This window comes from Muscardinus avellanarius (assembly GCF_963383645.1).
Source record: "Muscardinus avellanarius genome assembly, chromosome: 5".
NCBI lineage: Eukaryota > Metazoa > Chordata > Mammalia > Rodentia > Gliridae > Muscardinus > Muscardinus avellanarius.
Window position 1 is genome coordinate 57116471 of NC_137790.1, and position 23277 is coordinate 57139747.

General features: G+C 37.0%; 1 protein-coding gene across 3 annotated transcripts in view; it reads left to right on the top strand.

Moving 5' to 3' along the window:
- The window catches only part of BBX (BBX high mobility group box domain containing), a gene marked incomplete at both ends in the record, with an annotated part of 105862 nt that overhangs the window by 42348 nt on the left and 40237 nt on the right, over window positions 1-23277 (top strand). For all 3 annotated transcript variants that reach the window (XM_080695892.1, XM_080695890.1, XM_080695891.1), the window contains 2 exons: window positions 4445-4525; window positions 21923-22931. In XM_080695892.1, coding sequence (XP_080552018.1) covers window positions 4445-4525; window positions 21923-22931 — 1090 coding nt within the window. The remainder of the gene's footprint in view (window positions 1-4444; window positions 4526-21922; window positions 22932-23277) is intronic.

A 23277-nucleotide genomic window follows, 5' to 3' on the forward strand; every position in this document is an offset into this window, starting at 1 on the left:
TTATATCCAAGAAACATACTTTAGAATAAAACAATAATCCCTAAGCACTTCATTAAGTTGAAAAGTGTGTGTGTGTGTGTGTGTGTGTGTGTGTGTGTGTGTGTGTGTGTTAGAGAGAGAAATAAAAAGAGATAAAATCTTGGGGGTCTGTGTCTTAAAAGCTCAGGACTTGTTTTTTCTCCTTACCAGATCTAATCATTTTAAAAACCACTATAGTAATAAACTGTGGGACCATATAGCGAATTTTGTTTTTAGGTTTCGTATGAATGTTTATATTAAGATATTTAATATATTTATATAAAAGTAATATATTTGTGCCGGGCGTGGTGGCACACATTTGTAATCTTTGCGCTTGGGAGGTGGAAACAGGAGGATTGCGCAGGTTTGAAGCCAGCCTTGCTGGCTTAAGAGACCCTGTTTCCAAATAAAAAATATAAAATAGGTCTGGAAGTATAGCCCAGAGGTAGAAGGGTTCAATCCCCAGTACCACCACCACCAAAAAAAAATAATAATAATAATTATTATTATTATTATTATTATTATTATAAAATATATTTGCTTTATACTATCTAGAAGTACAGAGTGGATAGACTGTCACCCACCCCATTTTGACCTGCCTCTCATTCTGTATTTTCACTCACATTTCGAGATTCAACTTAGCCTGTCCAATTTGTTATCACTGACTCTAGGCTCTGATTCATTTAGTTGGTTAAAATAAATGAGTTCCCTGACTGCATCTTTTGTTGTTTACATATAGAGTGACAGGTCAGTCAATTTTGAGATCTTGTTTATTGAAAAGCAATGGCCAAATATGCCAGAAGAAAGCTATTTTTTTCCATTATTTACCAGTTCTAAAAGACATGACCAGCCCACATATTTTCTTCTCTGTTGTATGGTCAGAATGTATTTTTCCATTGAAAAATTATTTTTACTATAAAGACACAGCTAATTTATATTATTTAGACACATAGATTTGGACATAAAACTTTCCTAAAAGATATTTACTTTGCAAATAGAAGTACAACTATAATTTCACCAAATTTGAGATTGTCACAACTGAATATAAGCATTAGGTCCAAATTTAAAGCAGTCATTTTCATGATGGAATACTCAGTATGTTAGGTTATATTACACTCAGTAAAACTCCGTTATACTTTCACTGCAACTAATCAGTGAGCATATTATGTGTTTTATTGAAAGTGTTAATACTTCTTTAAAGATAAGGAAGGCCAGTCACCTCATATTGTCCATTTGTTCTTTGAGTTTTTTAAATTCATTCAACAATATTGGTCATTTTCTCTGAGGCTACAATGTTTATACCACCTCTCATAATTGCAAAAGACTTCCACATTACCTAATTTGATTCTGATCTTTACCACCTGCTTTCTTGCTGAATTCATCCATCTCAGGCAGTCATAAAGCTAGAAAATTAACATCCAGAGTGATAATCTTTTTTTTTTCTTTGCACTTTTACCATCCTCACATTCTGCTTCACCCACCCTCTGCTAAGATTTATGGAGGAATGCTGTCTCGCTGACCATTACATAATAGTCAAAATTGAAACCCCAAGGGAGTTAACAGATTGGCAGGTGCCATCCAGTGTGAAGAAAGTAAAAAGCATGGCTGTGAACATACTATTGCAGTATGGCTTGCTAGTGACCCCTACCCACCAGTGTAGTAAACAGGTATTTCCCTCCAGAGCCAGTGAGTGAAGAATGGATGTGAACTATATTGTTCTTACTTGAAAGAATGTGAAGGTCTGTTAAATAGAGAATTATCAGCAGGACCGATGAGTGGTCTTAAGAAAAATCAGTACTGTACAAAACACTCCTAAAATCGAAGCCATCAGTTTAAATGAGATTACAGAGAAATAAAGTATAAAATAAAAAGAGGTAAGACAAACCCTTGGAAGAAACAACACTTAAGAACCACTCCAGAAAGAAGTGCCATCAAAGAGCAGGACCTGATAGGTGGGGCCCTTCAGTAACAGAAGCCCAGGGAAGAATTTCCAAAAAGAAGGAGTAGCAGTGTCAAATGCTACAGAGAAATAAACCCAGGTGTGGATTGAGCAACCAAAATTAATATGTCCAGTTTTCCTCTACCACCCCCTAAATTAAGAAATCAAGACATTTTTAAAGATGCTTATCACACCACTAAGTTATTCCATGCAGATTTTATTGTTAGGAGATTATAGACATGTTGGACTACTAAAATTATGTTGAGCCTCTTCCACACATGGCCTTCTGGAACTCAGGCTACTAGCAATCTTTAGTGTTTAAAATCTTCCTTTAACCTATACCTATAAGTAGGTAAAAACCCTCCCATCCTTACTAAACATAAAGGCTTCCTTTTGAAAAGCAAGGAACCATCTCCAACCTCCTCTCAGATAGCTACTCATAAGCTGCAGTGAAGGCAGATACCGAACCTGTGTAGTCAGTAGCTCTTCATTGAGCCTCTAGCTGTACAGTGCCCTGTATATTGGGCATGGGATGTATGTAGCATACAAACACAAAGAGCAGAAACCTAGGCAACAAAAGCAACAGCAGAGGGAGCCAGTGGCAGAAGTAGAGAAACGGCATGGGCTGTGTAGCAGCGCCACTCAGCTTCTGTCCTTTAGTGATTCTGCATGATATGACACATTTAACATTCATTACTAAGTTAATAAGCAGTGTCCTCAGACATTGCAGTGTTTAACTGTTCGATTTCAGTGTATACTGATGTTTTGGAATTTAAAAGGGTTTATGCTTATTAGTGTTAATGATAAACCGTTAGTACCAATAATTATGCCATATAGTGAGAGCATAATGTGGCCTGTGCAGTGTGCTACCATGTGCTAACATAAAATTGAATCTCTGCCTTGTAATATAGGGCAGGTATTGTTTGTATTTTCTAGATAACGAAAATGAGGCTTCAAGTCTTGGTTATTTGTATTAAATCCAGAGTAGAAACTAATCAAGGCATATCTGTCTGGCACAAAAGCTATGTTCCTTCAATTATACAACCTCAGATCTAGGGACTGGCATTTATATGTTCAGTGCTTCATTCCTTAAATCACTAAGAGTCACTGATATTAATGTGTTTGTTTTCTCTTCATCTTCTGATAAGATGAATAGCTGAATTCAGCTTGCTTAGAAAAGAAAAAGTAGAAGTGGCATTTATCAACAAAAATTTGGCTAGAGGAAAAGATTCCAAACTTCAGAAAGATTGAGTCTCATAAGTTATCTTCTAAAGAAAAGTAAAATGATTGGAATGAACATGAAAAGGGCTCTGTTGAAACTGATGGTAACTAGGAGGAAGACATCATGACTTTGTTAAACGAGACCCTTTGTAATGGCCCACAGAGCTTCTGCAAAGGTGGGTATTCTAGGGGAAAATTCCTTCTAGCAGTGAGCACCTAACTGCCTCGAATCTCTGGGGACTCTGGAGGTCACCAGTAAGGATATCACCAGGCAGGATTACCTCCTAAACAGAATGGAGAAACAGCCCGCCCTAAACTGGGAACAAGTTCAGAATCGCAAAGAATGAGAAAAGTATAGACCTAGCTGCTCTAATGATGACAAAGGGAAAACATGCTTTGTAAATATCCTCAAGAGTGTATGTCCTTCTCAGATCCTACTGATGCTAGAAATAGAAGATAAAATTTTCATATAAAAATGAGAGCATTGCTACTCCTTTTTATCTGTTCTCAGATACCATTTAGTGAAATTTGCCAGGAGAGTATGCAGTCAGTGTAATGTTATTTATGCTGATGTGTTAACACTCAACTTAGATTTGTAGCCTTGATTGTCAGTCTTTGAGTTTACTTTACAGCATATTCTCACAGCCAGGGTCAGTATTTCCTATAAAACTCTTTAACTTCCCCAGGTTCTGTGATACAATCTTGCACATATACATTGAATTATCAAAAAAGTAACTTTTTACTGACTTCATGCTATTTTTCCACAACAATCCAAAATTTTCCTTTAAAAGATTAATTAATTAGTTGGGCATGGTGGCACATGCTTGTAATCCCAGTATTTGGGTAGCTGAGAAGGAAGATCAAAGGTTGGGGGTATAATTTAAGGTTGAATGCTCCTGGGTTCAATTCCCAGTTCCACTAATAAAAAAATCAATTAATTGCTTGGGGAATTCAAAATGACTCTAGATCCTTTTTATATTTGACCAATTGATGACTTGGTACTTAAATAGAAATGGAAATGCATATCTTGTTTTAAGGTTAGAGAGTTAAAAGTCAAACCTGGAGTATGCAAAATAATGTACTTGTCATTAAATTATTAAAATGGTTTTCAAAATGTCCGTCCCATGGATAACATGTTTAAAGGTATTTGGTACCTGAAAGCAGTGATATTCCCATAACCTAAGGAAATGTCTTAAATGTGTATGAATGGAAAGCAAAGATTTTGGTGTCAATTAATATTCTCCATGTGAATTGTTTTCAATATAGATCTCTTCAAACACTTCGCAGTTGGGTGGTGCTGAACCTGTAAAGCGCTGTGGGAAGTCTGCACTCTTTCAACTGGCAGAGGCAAGTTACTGTGGATATATTGAGATAAGATTTGCAGAGGCAAAAAGTCACAAAATAATTCTAAGAACATTCCTTAAGCTGTATCTTCTCACCTTGACCATAACGTGTTACATTTAATTTGCAACAATGAGAGGGTGAGCCTTTAATTTAGCAAAAAGGAATTTTGCTACTAAAAATCATTAAGCATTGAAAAAGGTTACTCAAGGGGTATGGCAAAATCTGTTTTCAAAAGTAGTATTTTAAACTAAGGTCAGTTTATCTCTTAAATTGTCTAAGTCAGTCCAGCCTGAACACAGAAGAATTGCCCAGGGTATTTTTCATTTCTCTGATCTCTTAAACCATTTTTAAATCTCTAGAAGACACTACTTTTAAACCAAATTGATTTAATCTTTGTCTTTTTAGTGAAGAATTCATATGGCATGATTTTGTAATTTGATAACATCTTATAGCTTGTATTTCTGTTGTGACATGTGTAAAGTGCTACTATTTAATTGACAAAGTTTTAAATGTGCTTTCAAATGTGCTGTGGTGGGGGCTGTTGGGGAGGAAGGTGCCAGAAGCAGTTGTTGCTGAGGTGGGCAGAAACAGTGGCCTGGCTGTGACCACTCTGCCTCAAGGGAGCCTGTGAGAGCAATGTCCAGGACCCTAGAAGTAGTTTTATCAATTGGTACAATTAATTAGGAAGTACAAAGTGAATGATCAAAAAGTTCTGTACTAAACTTTACTCATTTTTTTTTCTGGTTTTCTTCCAAGGGAATTTCTTCTGAGTTCTTACAGTATTTTTTATACTTCCTTAGCAATTTATTGAGCTTAATGAGGTGACTGATCTTTTTCTAAAATTTCTAAATTTTATGGTAGTTTGTGTCATAAAAGTTTGGAAATTTTAAATAATTTTAAAGTAGACTTTTAAAGTCTAGATAGATCCATACTAGAAATATAAAAATATGAAGACCTGAAATAGTAATGTATATAAACAGTTGTCTGTTGTCAGACAACAATGTATTAGTTGTTTATGACTGAAAGAAAATAAAAAGACAAAATCAAACCAAGCGGAGGCTATGAATGACTGGAAAACTCTGAGAAAAACTTAAGATGACAGCAAGGAGTAGTTCTAAGAACTACATGAATCACTATAAAGTACTTCAGTTACAGCCGAAACAGTGAAGCTCTGACAAAGAGAGTACTTCTGGAGTTGGACTTATAAACAAACATTAGTATTTAGAGACTATAGACTGTCAAAACAGTATATTTGAAAGAAGTAACACTTTTTCTTGAATAATATGAACATTTGGACTCTTGGCTTTTTCTTGCTATATAGTAGTAATGATATGTGTATGCATACAAATATAGTGTACACATGTATATCTATACAAACACACATATGGTTACCTAAATATCCATACTAAACTATACGACAAGCTAACTTTAATATATAATATTTTATTAAACGTTTTTTTGTTAGAAATGTATTAACCTTTGGGATACTTTGCGGGGTTACTAAAGAACTAAATTTGTCTTTTCCAGTCATAAAAAGGACTCCTTATTAAATCAGAGCTCATTAAAAAGAACATTCTAATTTATAGGGATGCATCCCAAATATGAAACAGATGCTATGGTTTAGCAGATGTTTGAATGTTGGTATCATAATTTAAAAGGGTAAAATGACTGAAATAAGCCTATTCCAATTATAGCAAATCAGCTTATACTCAGACTTAGTTTCTTATAGTATTTGAGTAAAAATACATGCTTTTGATGAAACAGGGTTGCTAAAAAATAATTTGCCAAGAAAATATTCTCACATTATTTGCATCACATAAATATGATGCCACAATACAATGAGTATATTTTAGAATAAGACCCTAGAGCCTTCCTAGTTTCTAACTAAGCACAGTGGATTCATCAGCATCGCCAAATAATCATCAGTGGGTACATGCTCTTCCATGTTTTTATCCCATGTGTATTTTATATTCATTTTTCTTAACAAAATGTAATTATTCTTGGTGCCTCTTAAGTAAGTAAATAAATAAATAATAAATAAATAAAGTTGAAATGTTGGAGGAGGGGTTTTCCAACTGTTTTCCAGCACTAGAAACTAGTGTTGTTGTCTAGAATCTTAAGAAACAGTTTTAAATTTATGGCAGTCCAAAGGAAAAAACACCAAGAAACTTCTTCAGGTTGAGGGTGGACCCTTCTCTTGGGAATTATAATTTAGCTATTGTCCTTTAAACCTCTCATGCCTCTCGCATCCAGCTCAACCCCAGAGCTATCCTAGGTGGGGGGATATCATGCCCCATCTGGTCATTTAGAAGCTCTTGCTTTTTCTCTGCCCTAAGGGAGTGAAGGATAGAAATACTTTCCATTCTTCTTCATCAAGGAAAGTAAAGGCAGCTCCAAGACAGCCACTGTTAAAGATTTAGGGAGGAACATGCAAGAAGTATCTCCTCATTCTTTGGAGAGAAGCAAGAAATGTTTTAGACATAAATTATAGCATTCTTCACTTAATCTGATCAGGCAAAAAGAAAACCGAAGGAAGTTGGCAACAAGCTAACCTTGAAATGGTCTGCTACGTTTTTGTTTTGGCATTGAAAAGATGCTTCCCAGCCGGGTGTGATGGTGGACGCTTGTAATCCCAGCATTCGGGAGGCTGAGACCTGAGGATCGCGGTTTGCAGACAGCTTCAGCTACTTAGTGAGGCCCTCTGCAACTCAGTGAGACTCTGTTTCAAAATAAAGAATAAAAAATTGGGCGGAGGTATAGCTTGGAGGTCGAATGTCCCTGTGTTCCATCCCCAGGCCCACAAAAAAAAAAAAAAAAAATGCTTCCCAAGAGTCAGGTAGAGCTGTTTGATGAGGCAAGAGGCCACTGAGCAGTAAAGGGGAGGGATTGGTAGAGGGAAGACCTGGGAGAGTCTCTCACATCAGGAAAGCCACAAGGGACACTCCTTTGCTCAGGAAACCCTGAAACATTTCCATAGACAGGAGTGGCATTCAGCTGGCTTCTACGAGTACAGCTATCTTACACTAAAACATCCAAGTACTTCCTACTCTTGGTAAAAACTTTGTGACACATCTCCCAGTATACTTTTGCAGTAACTCCACCAGCATGCTTAAGCTCCCCTGATCCTTCCAGTAAAGGCAGAGCACAGCAGGGGACATATGGGACTAGGCTCCAGCCCTAAAGCCCTATCCCTTCTGTTCAACCAGCACCCACACCTGTTAAATATTTTTAATATCACCCTTGCCTGTGGCATTCCCTGAGAAAGTCATTGAATATTTTGTAGAGTTAGTAAGAATGAACAAAAATTTATAACCATGGGCAATTAGTTTTACCTCCATCATCTTTCTTCTATGTGTAAACCAAAACTTGAGGCAAGAGATATATATTGCTTTGATCTGCACCTGCCTGAAAATAGGGGAAAAGAAAACTGGACGAAGTTGGCAGCAGGTGCAAAATGAGACTTGGATTGGCCTGCCCACTCATTTTGCATATTGCAAGGACCCTTCCTCATTTCCTGTAACCCTGGAGCTGGGAAAGGCCCTGATTTGGTCATATGATTTGCATTTTAAGAGGTAGACTTTTAATAGCTGAAGATGATCTGAAAGTTCCGGGACTTGTTCTAGGTATTTTTAAGGGCTCTATCTAGCAGGAATGGAGATTTCTGCTGAAGTCAGGGACTTGAAAAAATGCATTTCTTTCAACTTTCATGATATTCATACAGTTCAGCTAATCACTTAAGTTACGCAAGTACTGTAATGTATTGTTTCCATTCATTTTGAGCTTAGTTAAGTCAGGTCATAAAGAGCGGCAAAGGGGTTACTCTCTTTTGGCAATCCCTCCCCCTATGTTTTGTTTTCTATCTTTATTTTACTTTAAATAAGCTTTCTTATTTCTGTTAAAAAAGGAAAAAGCAGCAAGGCATTCTTATTGGGATGATCATGTGTATTTTAGATGCTATAGTTGGAAAATACTCTGAAGAGAGTCAGAGTTAGCTTTACCTTTACATTTCAGTAGAGTCTATACCTGAAGATCTCTAGTGTCAACATTGTCTAGTTAACAGTTGTTCTAAAAGACATTGATTATTAGGCTCTACTCCAGACCATTAACAGTGGGGCTCCTGAAATTACACACACACACACACACACACACACACACACACACACACACACACACATTTGTTTAGTACTGTGAGGACTAAAACCTGTAAACCACACAAGATGAGTGATATAGGATCTGGCTATGGAGGCCCATGTCTGTAATTCCAGCATTTGGGAGGCTGAGATCGAAGAATCACAGGTTCCAGGTCAGCCTCAGCAATTTAACAAAACCCTCAGCAACTTAATAAGACCTTGTTTCAAAATAAAAAGGCCTGAGGGTGAGGCTTAGAGGAGGAACGCCTCTGGGTTCACTCCACTTACCACACACACATAAAAAAGGATTAGTGATGTAGAAACACTTTACCTCCAGGTATAGTATTGGTGCTTTGGAGCATAACTGGTAGCTTAGAATAAGCCTAAAAATACTGCTATTGGTTTTGGTTGTAAATTTTTTATATAATTTTAAATGTTTTTTAAAGTGGATTAAAATTCTTAGTAGATTTTTCCACAAGTACATTTTTTTTTTATTTAACCTTTAGTAACTGACATCTATACAGTATCTACTGTTAGGCAGTATGTGTGTTATACATGGTTTTAAGAACTACTTTATGTGTACTTTTTTCTCACAACTGTCCTCTGGAGTGGGTACTGTTATTACTACTACTACTATTATTTTTATTATTATTATTATTATTATTATTATTATTATTGTATATATTAGGAAAACAAAGAACATAGGAAGTTAGGTAACTTGTTTAAGGTCACATGGGCAGTAAGCGTTGGAGCCTAGGTAGGTGCCCAGTGTGTCTCCAAAGGCTGTGCTCTTAAACACTGGGCTGTTCTGTCACCTCTTTTTAGATGACTGTAAAAGACTGTGTGAGTTGCTTGTTACAGGCATGTGCATATTATAGAGGTCTTATGGAAGACAGCTTACTCCTACACATATATGTATGGCTGAATAAGATGACAGATCTTGAAGACTGCTGTCAAAAAAATGGAGCTTATATTTCCTTTTTAGAAAAAGCCTGTACTTTTCAGACTGCTAAGATAGCTCTTACATCCTTAAATAAATGCCTGTTTCTAGGTGTGCTCTGGAAGACATTATAAGGGTAATAGGAAATTATGGTATCTAACTCCTATCCTTGAGGAAATCAGTCTCTAGTTGCAGAAATATGAGATATTAAAAGTTAAAGACTAAGAAATAGTGCAAGTGATTTTGCAAGGAATCATGCATCAAAAGCAGAAAGTTCACTTAGGTGACAAGTGATACACAAAGTGAATGTGTAAAACTAAGAAAGAGAGAAATGAGCGTTAGTAGCAATGTTCTGAGGGGCCATCCGTGGAAAGAGAAGCATGAAAGAACATTAGAGGGTTCTTTTTTTGCAGGTCTGGGGATGGAACTTAGGGGCATTTGACCTCCGAACTACACCCCCTGCCATATTTTTTATTCATTTTGAAACCGGGTCTCACTGAGTTGTAGAGGGTCTCACTAAATAGCTGAGGCTGTCCATGAACCAAGATCCTCCAGGTCTCAGCCTCCCGAATGTTGGGTTTACAAGCATGCGCCACCCGCCTGGCTAAGAGGGTTCTTGATAAAGGAGTTAAGAATGCCTAGAAGCTGGGCATGGTGGCGCACCCTTGTAATCCCCGAGCTTGGGAGCCTGAGACAGGAGGGTCGCACAGGTTAGAAGCCAGCCTTAGCTACTGAGTGAGGCTCTCAGCAACTTAGTGAGACCCTGTTTCCAAATAAAATATAAAATAGGTCTGGGAGTATAGCCTGGAGGTAGAAAACCCCTGGGCTCCACCCCCAGTACCACCAAAAAAAAAAAAAAAAAAAAAAGAATGACTAGAGATGGAAAAACAGAAGCCTTTGGACCCATCTGAAATCTGCAGAGATTCTTTATTTGGCCCACATTTGGTTGACCTTTGTCATACTCTACATTTCAATTAGTGGCTAATATTTAAAAAATATATATTTCTAATAAATGTAACTTTTTGACCACTGCAGAAAATCTAGGGGATGTGGAGACACTGGGTCAGCCTTCCTCCACATGAATAATTAGTCAGAGCTGATTAGCAGCTGCCCTTGTAGGTGTTTGCTCTCCAAATGACACTGTCCTCTCCCTTCCCTGCTGAGCCCTGACTCTGAGGCCAGCACTCATTGCCATCATTTACTTAATGCTTGCCTGCTTCCCCCTTTTATACCAAACCATATATGGTGGAAAGTGTTGCTTGTGCGCAATTAGAGAGATGAGGAGAGCTAAAGCAAAATCAAAGCAAGCAAAGGAGACAGGTGGATGGCAATGAGTGAATCAAAGTGGCAAGAGTCGGTGCCCACACTGGGAGATTTACAGAAGACAAAGGTACTGAAATGTTGCTTCAAGTCAAATTGTGTGCATAGTGGAGAGCAAAGAAATTTGCCCTTGGAATAATGAAGAGACTGAAGACTTGGGCAGGTGTATGCAAGCAGCATCTAGAAAGATGCTCTTGGCAGCTGTGCCTAGAATGGAGTGGAAAGCCTCTGTAGACATGACCTCTAAGGAGATAAGGACCAGGTTTGGAGGAGCAGTCACTGGCAGAAAGAGTTAACAGGGAGATTTCAAAGGATTCCAGGAGATTTAATTATTGAGTTGATATGAGGTGTAAAGAAAAAGAGAAGTCAGAGTTGTTTCCAGCTCTGAACTTGAGTGTGTATGAGAAGGAAGGCATCCAGAATTTTGACCGTGACTTTGGAGCCTACTTCAGGAACCCCAGATCCTTGCCAAAAAAAAGGGTAAGAGCCCAGCGAGGTGGTGCATGCCTGTAATCCCCATGTTTGTAATCCCCACGCTTGGGAGGCAGAGACAGGAGGATCGCGCAGGTTCAAAGCCAGCCACACTGGCTTAAGAGACCCTGTTTCCAAATAATTTTTTTTTTTTTTTTGGTGGTGGTACTGGGGTTCCTGGAAGCCCTTCTACCTCCGGGCTACACTCCCAGACCTATTTTATATATATATTTTTTATGTGTAAACAGGGTTCTTAAGCCAGCAGGACTGGCTCCGAACCAGCGCGATCCTCTTGTCTCCGCCTCCCAAGTGTGGGGATTACAAGCGTGCGCCACCACGCCCGGCCTAAATTTTTTAAAAAGTATAAAATAGGTCTGGCAGTGTAGCCCAGAGGTAGAATGGTTTCCAGGAACCCCAGCACCCTCCCCCCAAAAAAAGGGTAAGAAACCTGCTAATACAAAAGAAGAGATGAAAGATGTTGAGGGGTAACCGACAGTTTAGGAAAGCTCACATTAGAAGAGTTAAGAAGAGAGAAAATTTTGAAAGCACAGACCTTTGTTCCTCTGAGCATAAAAGAAAGGAAGATTAAAAAACAAGCCATCAGGTTTGGTCTATGGCACCTGCTGTGTCTGTTACATTCTTCTTTCTCTCACTTTATCAACTTAGTTGCATGTTAAGGTGAAGTTGAATGAGGATGCTGGTTGTCTTCCCACATGTGTGGGGGGGTTGAGAGAATTAGAAAAATCATTAACTATTTATTAAAAATCGATGACATTTTCAGAGGCCTCCGCTTTCTAGTTTTTCTTATATTCTCATTTTATAAAAACATTTAAAATCAAATAAATAAAATGAACTTATTCTAGTATCTATAAAATTTCATATGGAAAATTTTGATTCACTTAAGAAAAGTCACTCTTACTGGACATGGTAGTAACACACCTGTAATCTGAGCTATTCAGAAGGCTAAGGCAGGAAGATTGCAAGCCCAAGACCATTCTCTGCAACCTAGCAAGACCCTATCTCACAATAAAATTTAAAGAGGTTGGGGTTGTGGTTCGGTGGTAGAGCACTAGCGTAGCATGTATAATACCCTAGGTTCAATCCCCAAAACTGCAGAGAGAAAAAAAAAAAAAGGAAGAAGAGATAAAAGCTGCTGTAAAGCTGCCCAAGTTACAAACAATAATGAAAGAAGTAGAAAATTTCATGAATAATTTTACTTGGCCATGATCCCTCCAATAACACTAACCTTCACACCACTGCAATTTTTTATGGTATTTGATTGAAATATGACGGTGTTTAAGTTTTTTGTTGCCATCCCGTATTATTGATTTGTTTTATTCATTCCAACCACCTCAAGCCCAGAACATACACCTGCAGATGTCACCTCGGTCCCTCCCACTGTGTCATCATATAGATGAATGATTTTAAGTATTAGAATTATAATGATATGTCTAAGTTTAATTAGATGACTTCTAATATTTAAAATTAAGAGAGCTTTTTATTTGAATATCTGTTTCATATCTTTCTATTTAAAGTTGTGAGTCAATTTTAGAAACCTGAATTTTTTTATCTCATTCCCAATTGTACCAACTTAGTTTTGGAAGAACTGAAATACAGAAATACATTTAATGACTTCTTTTACATCTTTAAGGGGAAACTTTAGCAGATGTCCTTACAGAACAATAAACACTCCTGTCCCATCCAGAATCTTTAGAAACTCAGTGATCTCTGAGGAAATAATAAGGAAAGAGAAATATTTAAACTACTCTCTTACCTGGGCCAACTGTTTTAGCAAACAAAATAGAAAACTATTTAATAATATGCTCCAACTTCAGTATTGAGAGAAGCTGAGACCACTGTTCTGTGACCATCTATCTTTTATAATAAAGAGAATCTAATTTTCTTAGCAGCAGTGCTATTGTTTATTCTCAGAACCTGTCAACCAGTGTGTATTTTTATGGTAAAAACATTCTAGCTTTATTTAATTACAGGAGAAATGCACATCTTGGAAAACACTGCTAAATGCCATTCTAGGGTTATGTCTACACTGTTTTGGCAGATAATAAGCCAGTACAAAATGATTGTAAATATACATTGGCTGCAAAACATTTGTTTTCTACTAAAAAGCAGAGATTATGAAATTGAAACTTCCTGATTAGTGTCAGTAGGTCTGTTTTCACCCTGCCTCGTTTTTAATCTAGCTGACTCCTTTATAATAGACAATGAAAGACAAAGTATAATTAAGGATAAAATAATGTGGCACGTTTTGGAACTACCCACCATTTTTTAGTACAAGTTAAATGGCTTCTGCTCTGGTATTATCTAATATGCATGATTTATTATTTTTACATACCCGTTCACTGAGTCTTTGAAAGCAGGACACATTAAAGAAATGAATCAATATCTTAACATTTGTGGAAAGGAAAACATTTATAGTGATTCTGATTTAAAGAGATAAAAGTTTGAGGCAGCACAGGTTTATTAGTCTTTAAAGTGAGTCAGAAAAACCCCAAGTCTGAAGTGTGGTATTACCCACACTAAATGTAGCAACCTCCCTGAATCCAGGGACATAAAATAAAATCCCCCACTGCACATTTTATCACACCCCTTCTGTAGTCCTATTGATTTTTTTAAAATAACTTTAAGGGGATAACTTTTTATCCATTGGACCAACACAACCATCTTAGGACCTCAGTATCAACATGCCAAGTTTTCAGTTCTTTTCAGGAATCAGTCACGTTTCCTCAAGCACATCGCCACTGGGCCATTTGGACTATATAAACAGTGAGAAGCCTCAGTGATTTCTGTTAGCAGAGGTAAAATTTAAATATTTGTGGTGCTAGGAATTAAACCTCTGTGCATGCTAGGCAAGTGCTCTACCATTGAGCTGTGCCTCCCTGAAATATAAATATTCTTGATTAATTTTTTTTTCAGTGCTCTTGGCAAGTATAACTTAAAGACACTGTGATTGCTGATCTAGGCCTGGCAGTATCATGGTCATAATTAGTATTTTTTTTTAATAGACTTGTAAAGTAACTCTCTCCTGGTTTGAATCAGAATGCATTATAGACTCATCAGTTACCTAAGAACTAATGAACCATTCAATTTAACACAATTATCTGTTGAATGCCTTCTTTTTAAAAGGTTGGAGGATATTCTTGGAGAATACAAAGGTGAACAATACATTTTATGTCTCTGAGTTATAGTTATAAATAATAGAGCAGTATCTGAGAAAATAGACAATAAATATCAACAATATAATGCCCATAATTTGACTTAAACATTAACCTTTTAACTTCTTTGAATGCAGTCATGGGAATTCCACCCCTGGAAGGTATCCAGATGATTTTCTTTTCTTACTTTGAAAGAAGGTTATTGCTCGATTTAAAATAATAATAGAAGAATAAATTGTCATTTACTGTGTCCTGTACTATTTAGGGCCTGGTTAATAACCAACCTTCTATTAAAGGGCATCTTGACTAAATTAGTAATAGTCATTCTGTGTTTTCTATAATGCAGTTTTATTCTTTTCAGTTCACATTGATTTGTAATCTCTTATGCCTGCTGTGGATTGCCTTTGGGCACCTCTATGCATGTGCATGTGATGTAGAGTGTTTGCACACTCCTAAGTTCCACTAAAATGTGTATATATGTACCAAAAGTAGATATAAGTATATTTGGCCTTAAAAGTAGTTTTGAGCTTCCTTGTGTATTTTTTAAGGTTGCTTCCTAAAATCTAACTAATTTGAGATCTTCCTACTTAATTGTGTTTCGTATGCTTTTTTTTAGCACTATAGAATCACTCAACCCTAGAATAAAAAAAAAAATAGAGCAAAGCAATTAGTCCATCAGGACTAAGACATGCTATTGATGATACTAACATGAGTATTACTACTAGTAATGATACTAATATTATTCTATGATTTAGTCTCTGGCATAAGGCCTCAAAGGATGGTTATCACAATATTTTGGGGGTTTTGTACAGTACCTAGGCACTACTTTAACTGCTATACCTGTACAACTCATTGTACCTCACAGTATTCCCATGACAAGAAATATTAACATTCATATTTTATAGATTGAGAAACTGAGGCACTCAAAGGTGTAGAGAAATGATGAATAATCTTACTTGGCAGAGACCTCGCCCACCAACATAGCTAGTTGATGTCAGAGCTCACTTTGCAGTCCTGGGCAATTGGGCTCCTAAGGCAGAGGCCTTAGGAAACTGCCTCTCCATATAGAATTTGCTACATCCATAACTATTCCCAGGTTCTTATTGTGTCACATGGAAATCCTAATATGGCAAGGTAATAAGTATCAAAAACGGAAGTCACAGAATTAATCTTTAGTGAGTTTTGTAGTAATCGACAGGAACATGAGGTACTTAGGTAAGAAGATGCTTAGAACAAGAATGTGTTAGACTGAGAATGCTTTATAGAGTCAAATATATTATTTAGACTTAAGGAAAAATAAATTGTAAGAAATATAGGAACTTCACATGCTAATAGTCACTAAATTGAAATAAGGCCCATGATCTGTGAGAGAGTCAGCCTGTCTCTCCACTTACACATGCTTCTGTTGCACACATGCAAACATCTTGGGGGGAAAATGAGAAGGATTTTGTCAAATTGTTATTTGTAAACACTAATAAATTCATTTGTAAAAGAATATGAACTTTGTATAACAACTAAAGGTGAATACAAAAGAATGGGATTGATTAGGAGAAAAATATTTTAAAATTACAGATAAACCATAGGGCTATTTTTAACTGTTTAGAACTAGTGATAAAAAGAAATTGGCTGTATATATAGACTAGAGGAGGTAAAACTTATAAAAAAAAAAACAACAAGAGAATGCAAAATTGTGGTTTTGTGACCATCATAGGGAGGTGATAAGGAAAATTATGTTCAAAACAAAGTATAAGCCAGGCGTGGTGGTGCACACTTATAATCTCAGCATTCGGAGGCTGAGACAGGAGGATCCAGGTTCAAGGACAGCCTCAACTATTTAGTGAGGCCCTCTGCAACTCAGTGAGACCCTGTTTCAAAATAAAGAATAAAAAATAGGATTGGGATAGAGCTTGGAGGTAGAATGCCTCTGGGTTCAATCCCCAGTACCACGAGGGGGGGGGCATAAAATATAAGCGAAAAAAGGTAAGTATATATTAAATCAGTTAGAAAAAGCTCAAGTAACATGGTCTTAGTATACTAATTCAGGTTTCCTACAGAAAAGAAATCAGATTGTAGGATATTGCAAGACTTTGCAAATGAGATTTGTCTCACTTGTAAATTTTTTGAGTTGTAGAAAGTAGAACCCAGTAAGAACAAACAGGGAAAATTTTTATTCTAATTTTCAAAAGAGGTAACCTGATTCCTAAAAATGAAGACTCTTAATTTCTAGGAACATTTGAAAATTTTCCAGTAATGTTTGAAATCATAGAAGATGAAAACTGGGAAATTTTCATTTCTCTGACAAAGGCCATTGTCCCTTGTACTACCCAAGAGTCAGCTTGCTTTGCTTGCTGCCGTATATTCCCAATGGCTGCCAACTGCCTTTCCTCTACTCTCTGTCCCCAGCTTCCCCTACCCATTCACCCAGTGGAAACACAGTGGGAGATTAGGGAGGGAGTTGGAGGAAGAGAGAATTGAGAGTTTGTTGGGGAAGGGATGGGGGGTGTCAGAGTTAAGCAAAGATAGCATGTCTTCCAAGTCCTGGCTTCCTCCTGATAGACCCACCATGAGTCCATCTTCCACTAGGGACTTGGACCCTGAGCTTCAGCAGCATTTTTTTTAAATTGGTGCATTTTAGTCAGACATCTTAATAGAGTACAAGATGGCAGAGGCAGACATGCACACATCTTTTAGCATTCTTTATTTATGTCTATTCTAGCTCCCTCCTGTTGTGAACCCCTGGGTTGGTTGCCTTATCACTTTCAATGTAGGCATCTTAGTTTTTCATGACCTGTGTAACAGTATATTCCCTGCATTAAAATTTTTCTGCTAGTTGTTTTTTTTTTAATTTTGTTTTGTTTTGTTTTGTTTGCCTCGTTAGACACTGCATAGTATATAAGCCAGTCTAATTTTCACCTATTTGTTATGGTTGTGGTTGGTTATAAAACAGGCTAAGAGAATGCTGTTGGCATACTGTATCACTGTATAGAGATTTCAGAAGGACTTAGAGTAGATAATCTTATATCCCTCTGAGCAAAATCAGAGGAATATAGAGATTATAAAACATTCTTAGGTTGCTGAAGTTTATTAATGTTCAAAATATACCCAGTGAAAAAAGATGTAAAAGTTTGCCAGAATGCTGTGTTCTACTAAGAATTTTTACTAAAGATTTAGGTAAAGACTTTAAAAAAGTAATTCTAGCCAGGCATGGTGGCACATGCATGTAATCCTAGCTACTTCAGGAAGCTGGGGCAGGAGAGTCACAAGTTTTGGGGTTTTAGTTCAGTGAGTAGATTACGCCTGAGTTCAATCTTCATTACTGGAAAAAAAAATAATAAAGCTTTACCTGCATATCTAAAGCCAGGCATGGTGGCACACATTGTAACCCAGTACTTGGAGGCTGAGACTGGAAGATCACAGATTTGTGGACAGCCACAGCTACTTAGTGAGGCCCTCTGCAACTTAGTGAGTCCTTGTTTCAAAATAAAGAATAAGAAATATGACTGGGGGTGTGGCTTGGAGGTAGAATGCCCCTGGGTTCCATCCCCAATACCGCCCCCCAAAAACAAGGAAGGAAGGAAGGAGGGAAGGAAGGAAGGAAGGCTTATGTAACACAAAGCTGGAAGATAATTCAAATTTTGTGGTACTGATAATTAAACCCAGGGGCACTTTGCTTTGGAGTTACACCTCTAGAGCCCCCAGTTCTTAATTTTTTTTCTTTGAGACAGTCTTACTAGATTGCCAAGAGTCTTGCTAAATTGCTAAAGCTGTCCTCCTCAAACCTCCTCCCTAACTCAGCCTCCCAAGTACTGGTATTACAGGTGTGTGCCACCACACCCATCTGATAATTCCAATAATGAAAGGATAAACTTTATAAGGAAAAGTGAAGTCTTGCCTCAAGATACAAAAAAATAAATTGTGGAAATATACAATAAGAGAAACCAAGTTTCTCAACATATTATTTGGGTAAAGGAATTTGGGATTATAATTGACCCAATATAATCCAAGTGTGATATATTTTAAAAAGAGTTCATCTCTGCTCCACATTAAAAGAAATCTAGTTATCTGTACCAAATGACAAATAGTGTTGCCTCTTATGTGGTATATTACAGGATGACTAGGAGCATCATTTAAGAATTTGATAAGTTGACTTGTACATTTCCCCAACCCAGCTAAACTATGCCCTTTACAGTTGTACTTGCTTCTTGTTATCCATTTCTTGGCCTTTGTTTCCTCCTGTGGTCTCAAGTCTTAAGTTCCATAGCTCACTGAGCCACTTTTGTCTGTATGAACCCAGTTCTTCCCAGTAAATCCTATTCTCACTTCAGGAACTAAAACTAACAGGGTGGTCAGTTTTTGCTCAGTAGTAAAAAATATAATTCAAACAGAACTGCACTCTAATCAAATAATGCATTCACTGTCTTTTGCACAAAAAATAACTCTTAGGAAGATTGTAGTAGAATGATTATTTCATTGAGAAGGCTACCTTTAGACACCCAACTCTGAGAGTCTCATTTCAGTTTTTGGTTAGTGAAAAGATTGGTGGTTTTTAATTCAGAGGTGTTTGTTTTATAATTTCGTCTCCAGCGATATAATTGGTTTTTTTTTTTTTTATAATTTAGGATTAGCATACTCTATTTGTAGAAAAACTTCTAAGAGCCTGAAAGGAGGAAGTAAAGCATGACTAGTGTTTGGTGTAATTACCTACACAAGAAATATTATGCTATTTCCCAGAATATGTCCCCAGAGTAAATGTCTGCGTGTGTTCCATTTCATTCTTAGCTGTAGAATCCTATCAGGGGTGATGAGGATCATTTTGAAATATATTAAAAGCAGAGAATAGAGTTTGCAAAGTATTATTAGGTTTGCTAAGTTGAACCTGTATAAATGCAGACTGATGGCATACCATTGTAAAAACCAGTGTTTGGGTGACAAAGGTCCCTACGTGACTTTTGAAAGGCCACCAAGGGTTGAAAAATCATAAAATTTGCTTTAAGGATGCCTTTCTGACCTTCTTTCTAGGACTGGATTAGTCTCTCTGCCCACTTGGAATAGTTTATGAAGAGCCAAGATAGTTCAAAAAGGAAAATAATTATTTTAAAATAGATGTAATACCATAAATTTTCCCATAAGAATAAAATGGGCAGGAAGGATCAAATATGTCCGTTTCACAATTAACTTTAAGATAATGTTTACTTTTCTCTTACTTCTGGTTAAGTTTAATAAAGAAAAGTTCTCAGTCTTCATTATCACTAGAAATTCATATGAGTTCCTAAAAAAGACAGCTCTGTTGTGAATCTTTAGCATTTCAGATCTTCCTTGTGAATGTTTTGAAGAGCTGGGCTCTCTTTTCATGTTCATTTCTTTTAAAATGCAGTGTCTGTCTCTCCCATCCCATCTCCAATTTATTCACAGTCTCACTAATCATAACTGTAATTCTCCCAGAAAGATTTGTCATGCATTGAAAGTACTAAAAAAAAAATGAGACAAAAGAGCATCTGATATTTAATTCAATGTATCACTCATTTAAAAATGTTACCGATCTCTGACAACTTGCCTTTGGCTAGAAGACTTTCAAAAACAGATCTGTTTCCTTCTCAGGTGCTTGAATTTTTTTTTTTTTTATTGACTCAGAAAGCCCTTACAGTCTTTCCCTTCTAAGTCGCTAATGCAAAGTAAATGGAGTAAGTTATGGCTAAGACTTCCTATGTGCTGCCCTTGGCCAAATCAGCATCATCAGCCTCTTGATAAATTCCTCAAAGGCAGTAACCTGACCCTATTGATTTTTGTATCCTTAGTGTCCTTCATGGTGCCTGGCATTTGAGTTTGCAGTTAAGTGTTTATGAGTGAAAATCAGGATACTAAAAATTAATTATACAATTAACTGCAACTTACCCCTCTGGAAAATAGCCTAAATGGAAGTTTCAGGGTACCTGGGAGCCACAGAGAAAGAAAGCAACTTCCCCCTTAATCATCTTCTATGAGTAATTTGGGGAGTTTTGGTAGAGACTTTAAAAATTTAACCAAATTGAGACCAGATTATTTTGTTATTCAGAATTATCAGATTCTAGAAAAACTGCTACATTAGATACATCTTACTCTATGTAATTTCCAGTACATATTCAAATGCATGAATATTCTAATAGAAAATCTGAATTGTCATAGTAAGTAAAGCTGTTTAAGACATAGAACAGTTTTATGTTGGTTTGGATCAGAATTTATAGTCAGGTAGGTTCAGATCAGATTGAGTTTGCCACCTAAATAAGTTAAAAACAGACAAGCAAGCTGGGTGTGGTTGTGCACACTTGTAATCCCAGCATTCAGAAGGTGGAGACCGGGGAGGATTACTGTTCATGAACAGCCTTGGCTACATAGTGAGGCCCTTTGAAACTCAGTGAGACCCTGTTTTAAAAAAAAAAAAAAAACACTAAAAATAGGGCTGGTAGATTGTCCTTGGGTTCCATCCCTGATACTGGGGGGAAAAAAATAACAAGCAAAATATCTTTCAAAGTTTTCATGGTTTTAGAGTTTCCTCTCAGCATTTGTAAATCTATGTTTTGTTCACTAATAGAAACCTTCTGTAATTATTAAATGACTCACCATACCAATCTTTTCTTTGGGGGGGGGGGTTATTGATGATTAAACCCAGGGAACATTCTACCTCTGAGTTACACCATCAGTCTATTTTTATTTATTTTTATTCTGAAATAGGGTCTAAGATGATGAAGCTGACCTCAAACTTTCAGTCCTCCTGTCTCAGCCTCCCAAGTACTAGGATTATGACAGGCATGCGCCACCCCGCCTGGCTTATCACACCATTTCTGATTTCAAGGTAGAAGTTACTGTCATTTTCCTCACACCCTTTTCTCTCATCCCTTCTCCGTGGAATGGATGAGAAACAATATCTAAGTGGAGTTTTAGAATACTTAAGTACTACCCTAAGTATGCCATCCCCCATAGAATTCTCAAAATCTTCTACAGTTGATGGTTTTCATTATGCTGAGGTCACAGGAAATGAGTTAAGTGACTGCCATGAAGTTAATAGGTAGAAAAACTAACTTGGGTCTGTGAAATCAGAACCCCACCCTCCTCCTACTAAATCTTGTTTTCATAATGAAAGCTTCTGAAGCTGGGAAATGGTGATTCAGATACATGTTCACCTAGAGTTTAATGAATATATCACATTGTCTACAGCCTTCTGTTGATTTGAATTGTTCAGGTTACTTTGGCAGCAGTGTACTAGCTATTATAAAGTTTAAAGTTTATTCAGGTCATTTTTAAAGGAATTGAATTGAAAAGTTAAAACTAATTATTATTATGGAATAATGAGGGTGTTTTGTGTTATTCTCCTTTTCATTTAACTCTTTAGATGTGCCTGGCATCCGAGGGAGTGAAAATGGAAGAAACAAAGCTAACAAAAGCAAAAGAATCAGATGGCGGAAGAATTAAAGAACTGGAGAAGGGAAAGGAAGAAAGACAAATAAAAATGGAGAAAACAGATGAAGCCAGGTTACAGAAAGAAGGAGAATTTGAAAAATCAGCTAAGGAAACTATTAGAGATTCTAAGGAACCAAGAAATTTTGAGGAGCTACACATGGATGATGTAGTGGCTATCAGAATGGAAGACCCCAGAGAAATTAGAAAGGAAGAATTAGAGGATGATCAAAATTATAGCCACTTCCCTGATTTTTCTTACTCTGCCAGTAGCAAGATAATAATCAGTGATGTTCCCAGTAGAAAGGATCACATGTGCCATCCTCATGGAATTATGATCATTGAGGATCCCACTGCATTAAACAAACCAGAAAAGCTAAAAAAGAAAAAGAAGAAAAGCAAAATGGATAGACATGGAAATGATAAATCCACACCTAAGAAGACCTGCAAAAAGAGGCAGTCTTCGGAATCCGACATCGAGAGTGTTATGTACACCATTGAAGCCGTTGCAAAAGGAGACTGGGGTGTTGACAAACTTGGAGAAACCCCTCGTAAGAAAGTCCGTACCTCTTCCAGTGGCAAGGGAAACATTTTGGATGTCAAGCCACCAAAGAAAAAAGTGAAATCAAAAGAGAAGAAAATGTCAAAGGAGAAATCCTCAGACATCACCAAAGAGTCAAGACCTCCAGATTTCATTAGTATCTCTGCCAGCAAAAGTATTTCTGGTGAGGTGCCAGAGATTATAAAAACAGAACCATTGCCCCCCACAGAGGAGGTCCTACCACCCAGCCTATCAGGACAGGCCAAGCCTGAGGACAGTGACTGTCATAGGAAAATAGAGACTTGTGGTTCCAGAAAATCCGAGAGGTCTTGCAAAGGTGCTCTTTATAAAACCCTAGTATCTGAGGGCATGCTCACCTCTCTGCGAGCTAATGTTGACAGAGGTAAGTAACTTCTACAAACCCCCAAAGAATACAAAAACAAGACAGAAATTCTTCATTAGATCTGTTGAAAAGAACCTTCATAAAGAACAATATGGTATTAAAATAGTATGTTTGTATAGTTCTTTATCATATTTATTTGTTGCTTTACCTACTTGTTTTCTAGCACTGTTAAAGAGAGTTTGTATTCATTTCATAAGTAGTTCTTTGTCTATAAATTTTCTCAGTAACTAAACCTCTTTGTTTTACTGATAGGGCGTGGCTCATTGTTTTGAAGGATTAGTATAATGGAGCTTTGGGTTAGATAGTTGAAATTGATGAAATTTACTGAATGAAGTAGATATATTTA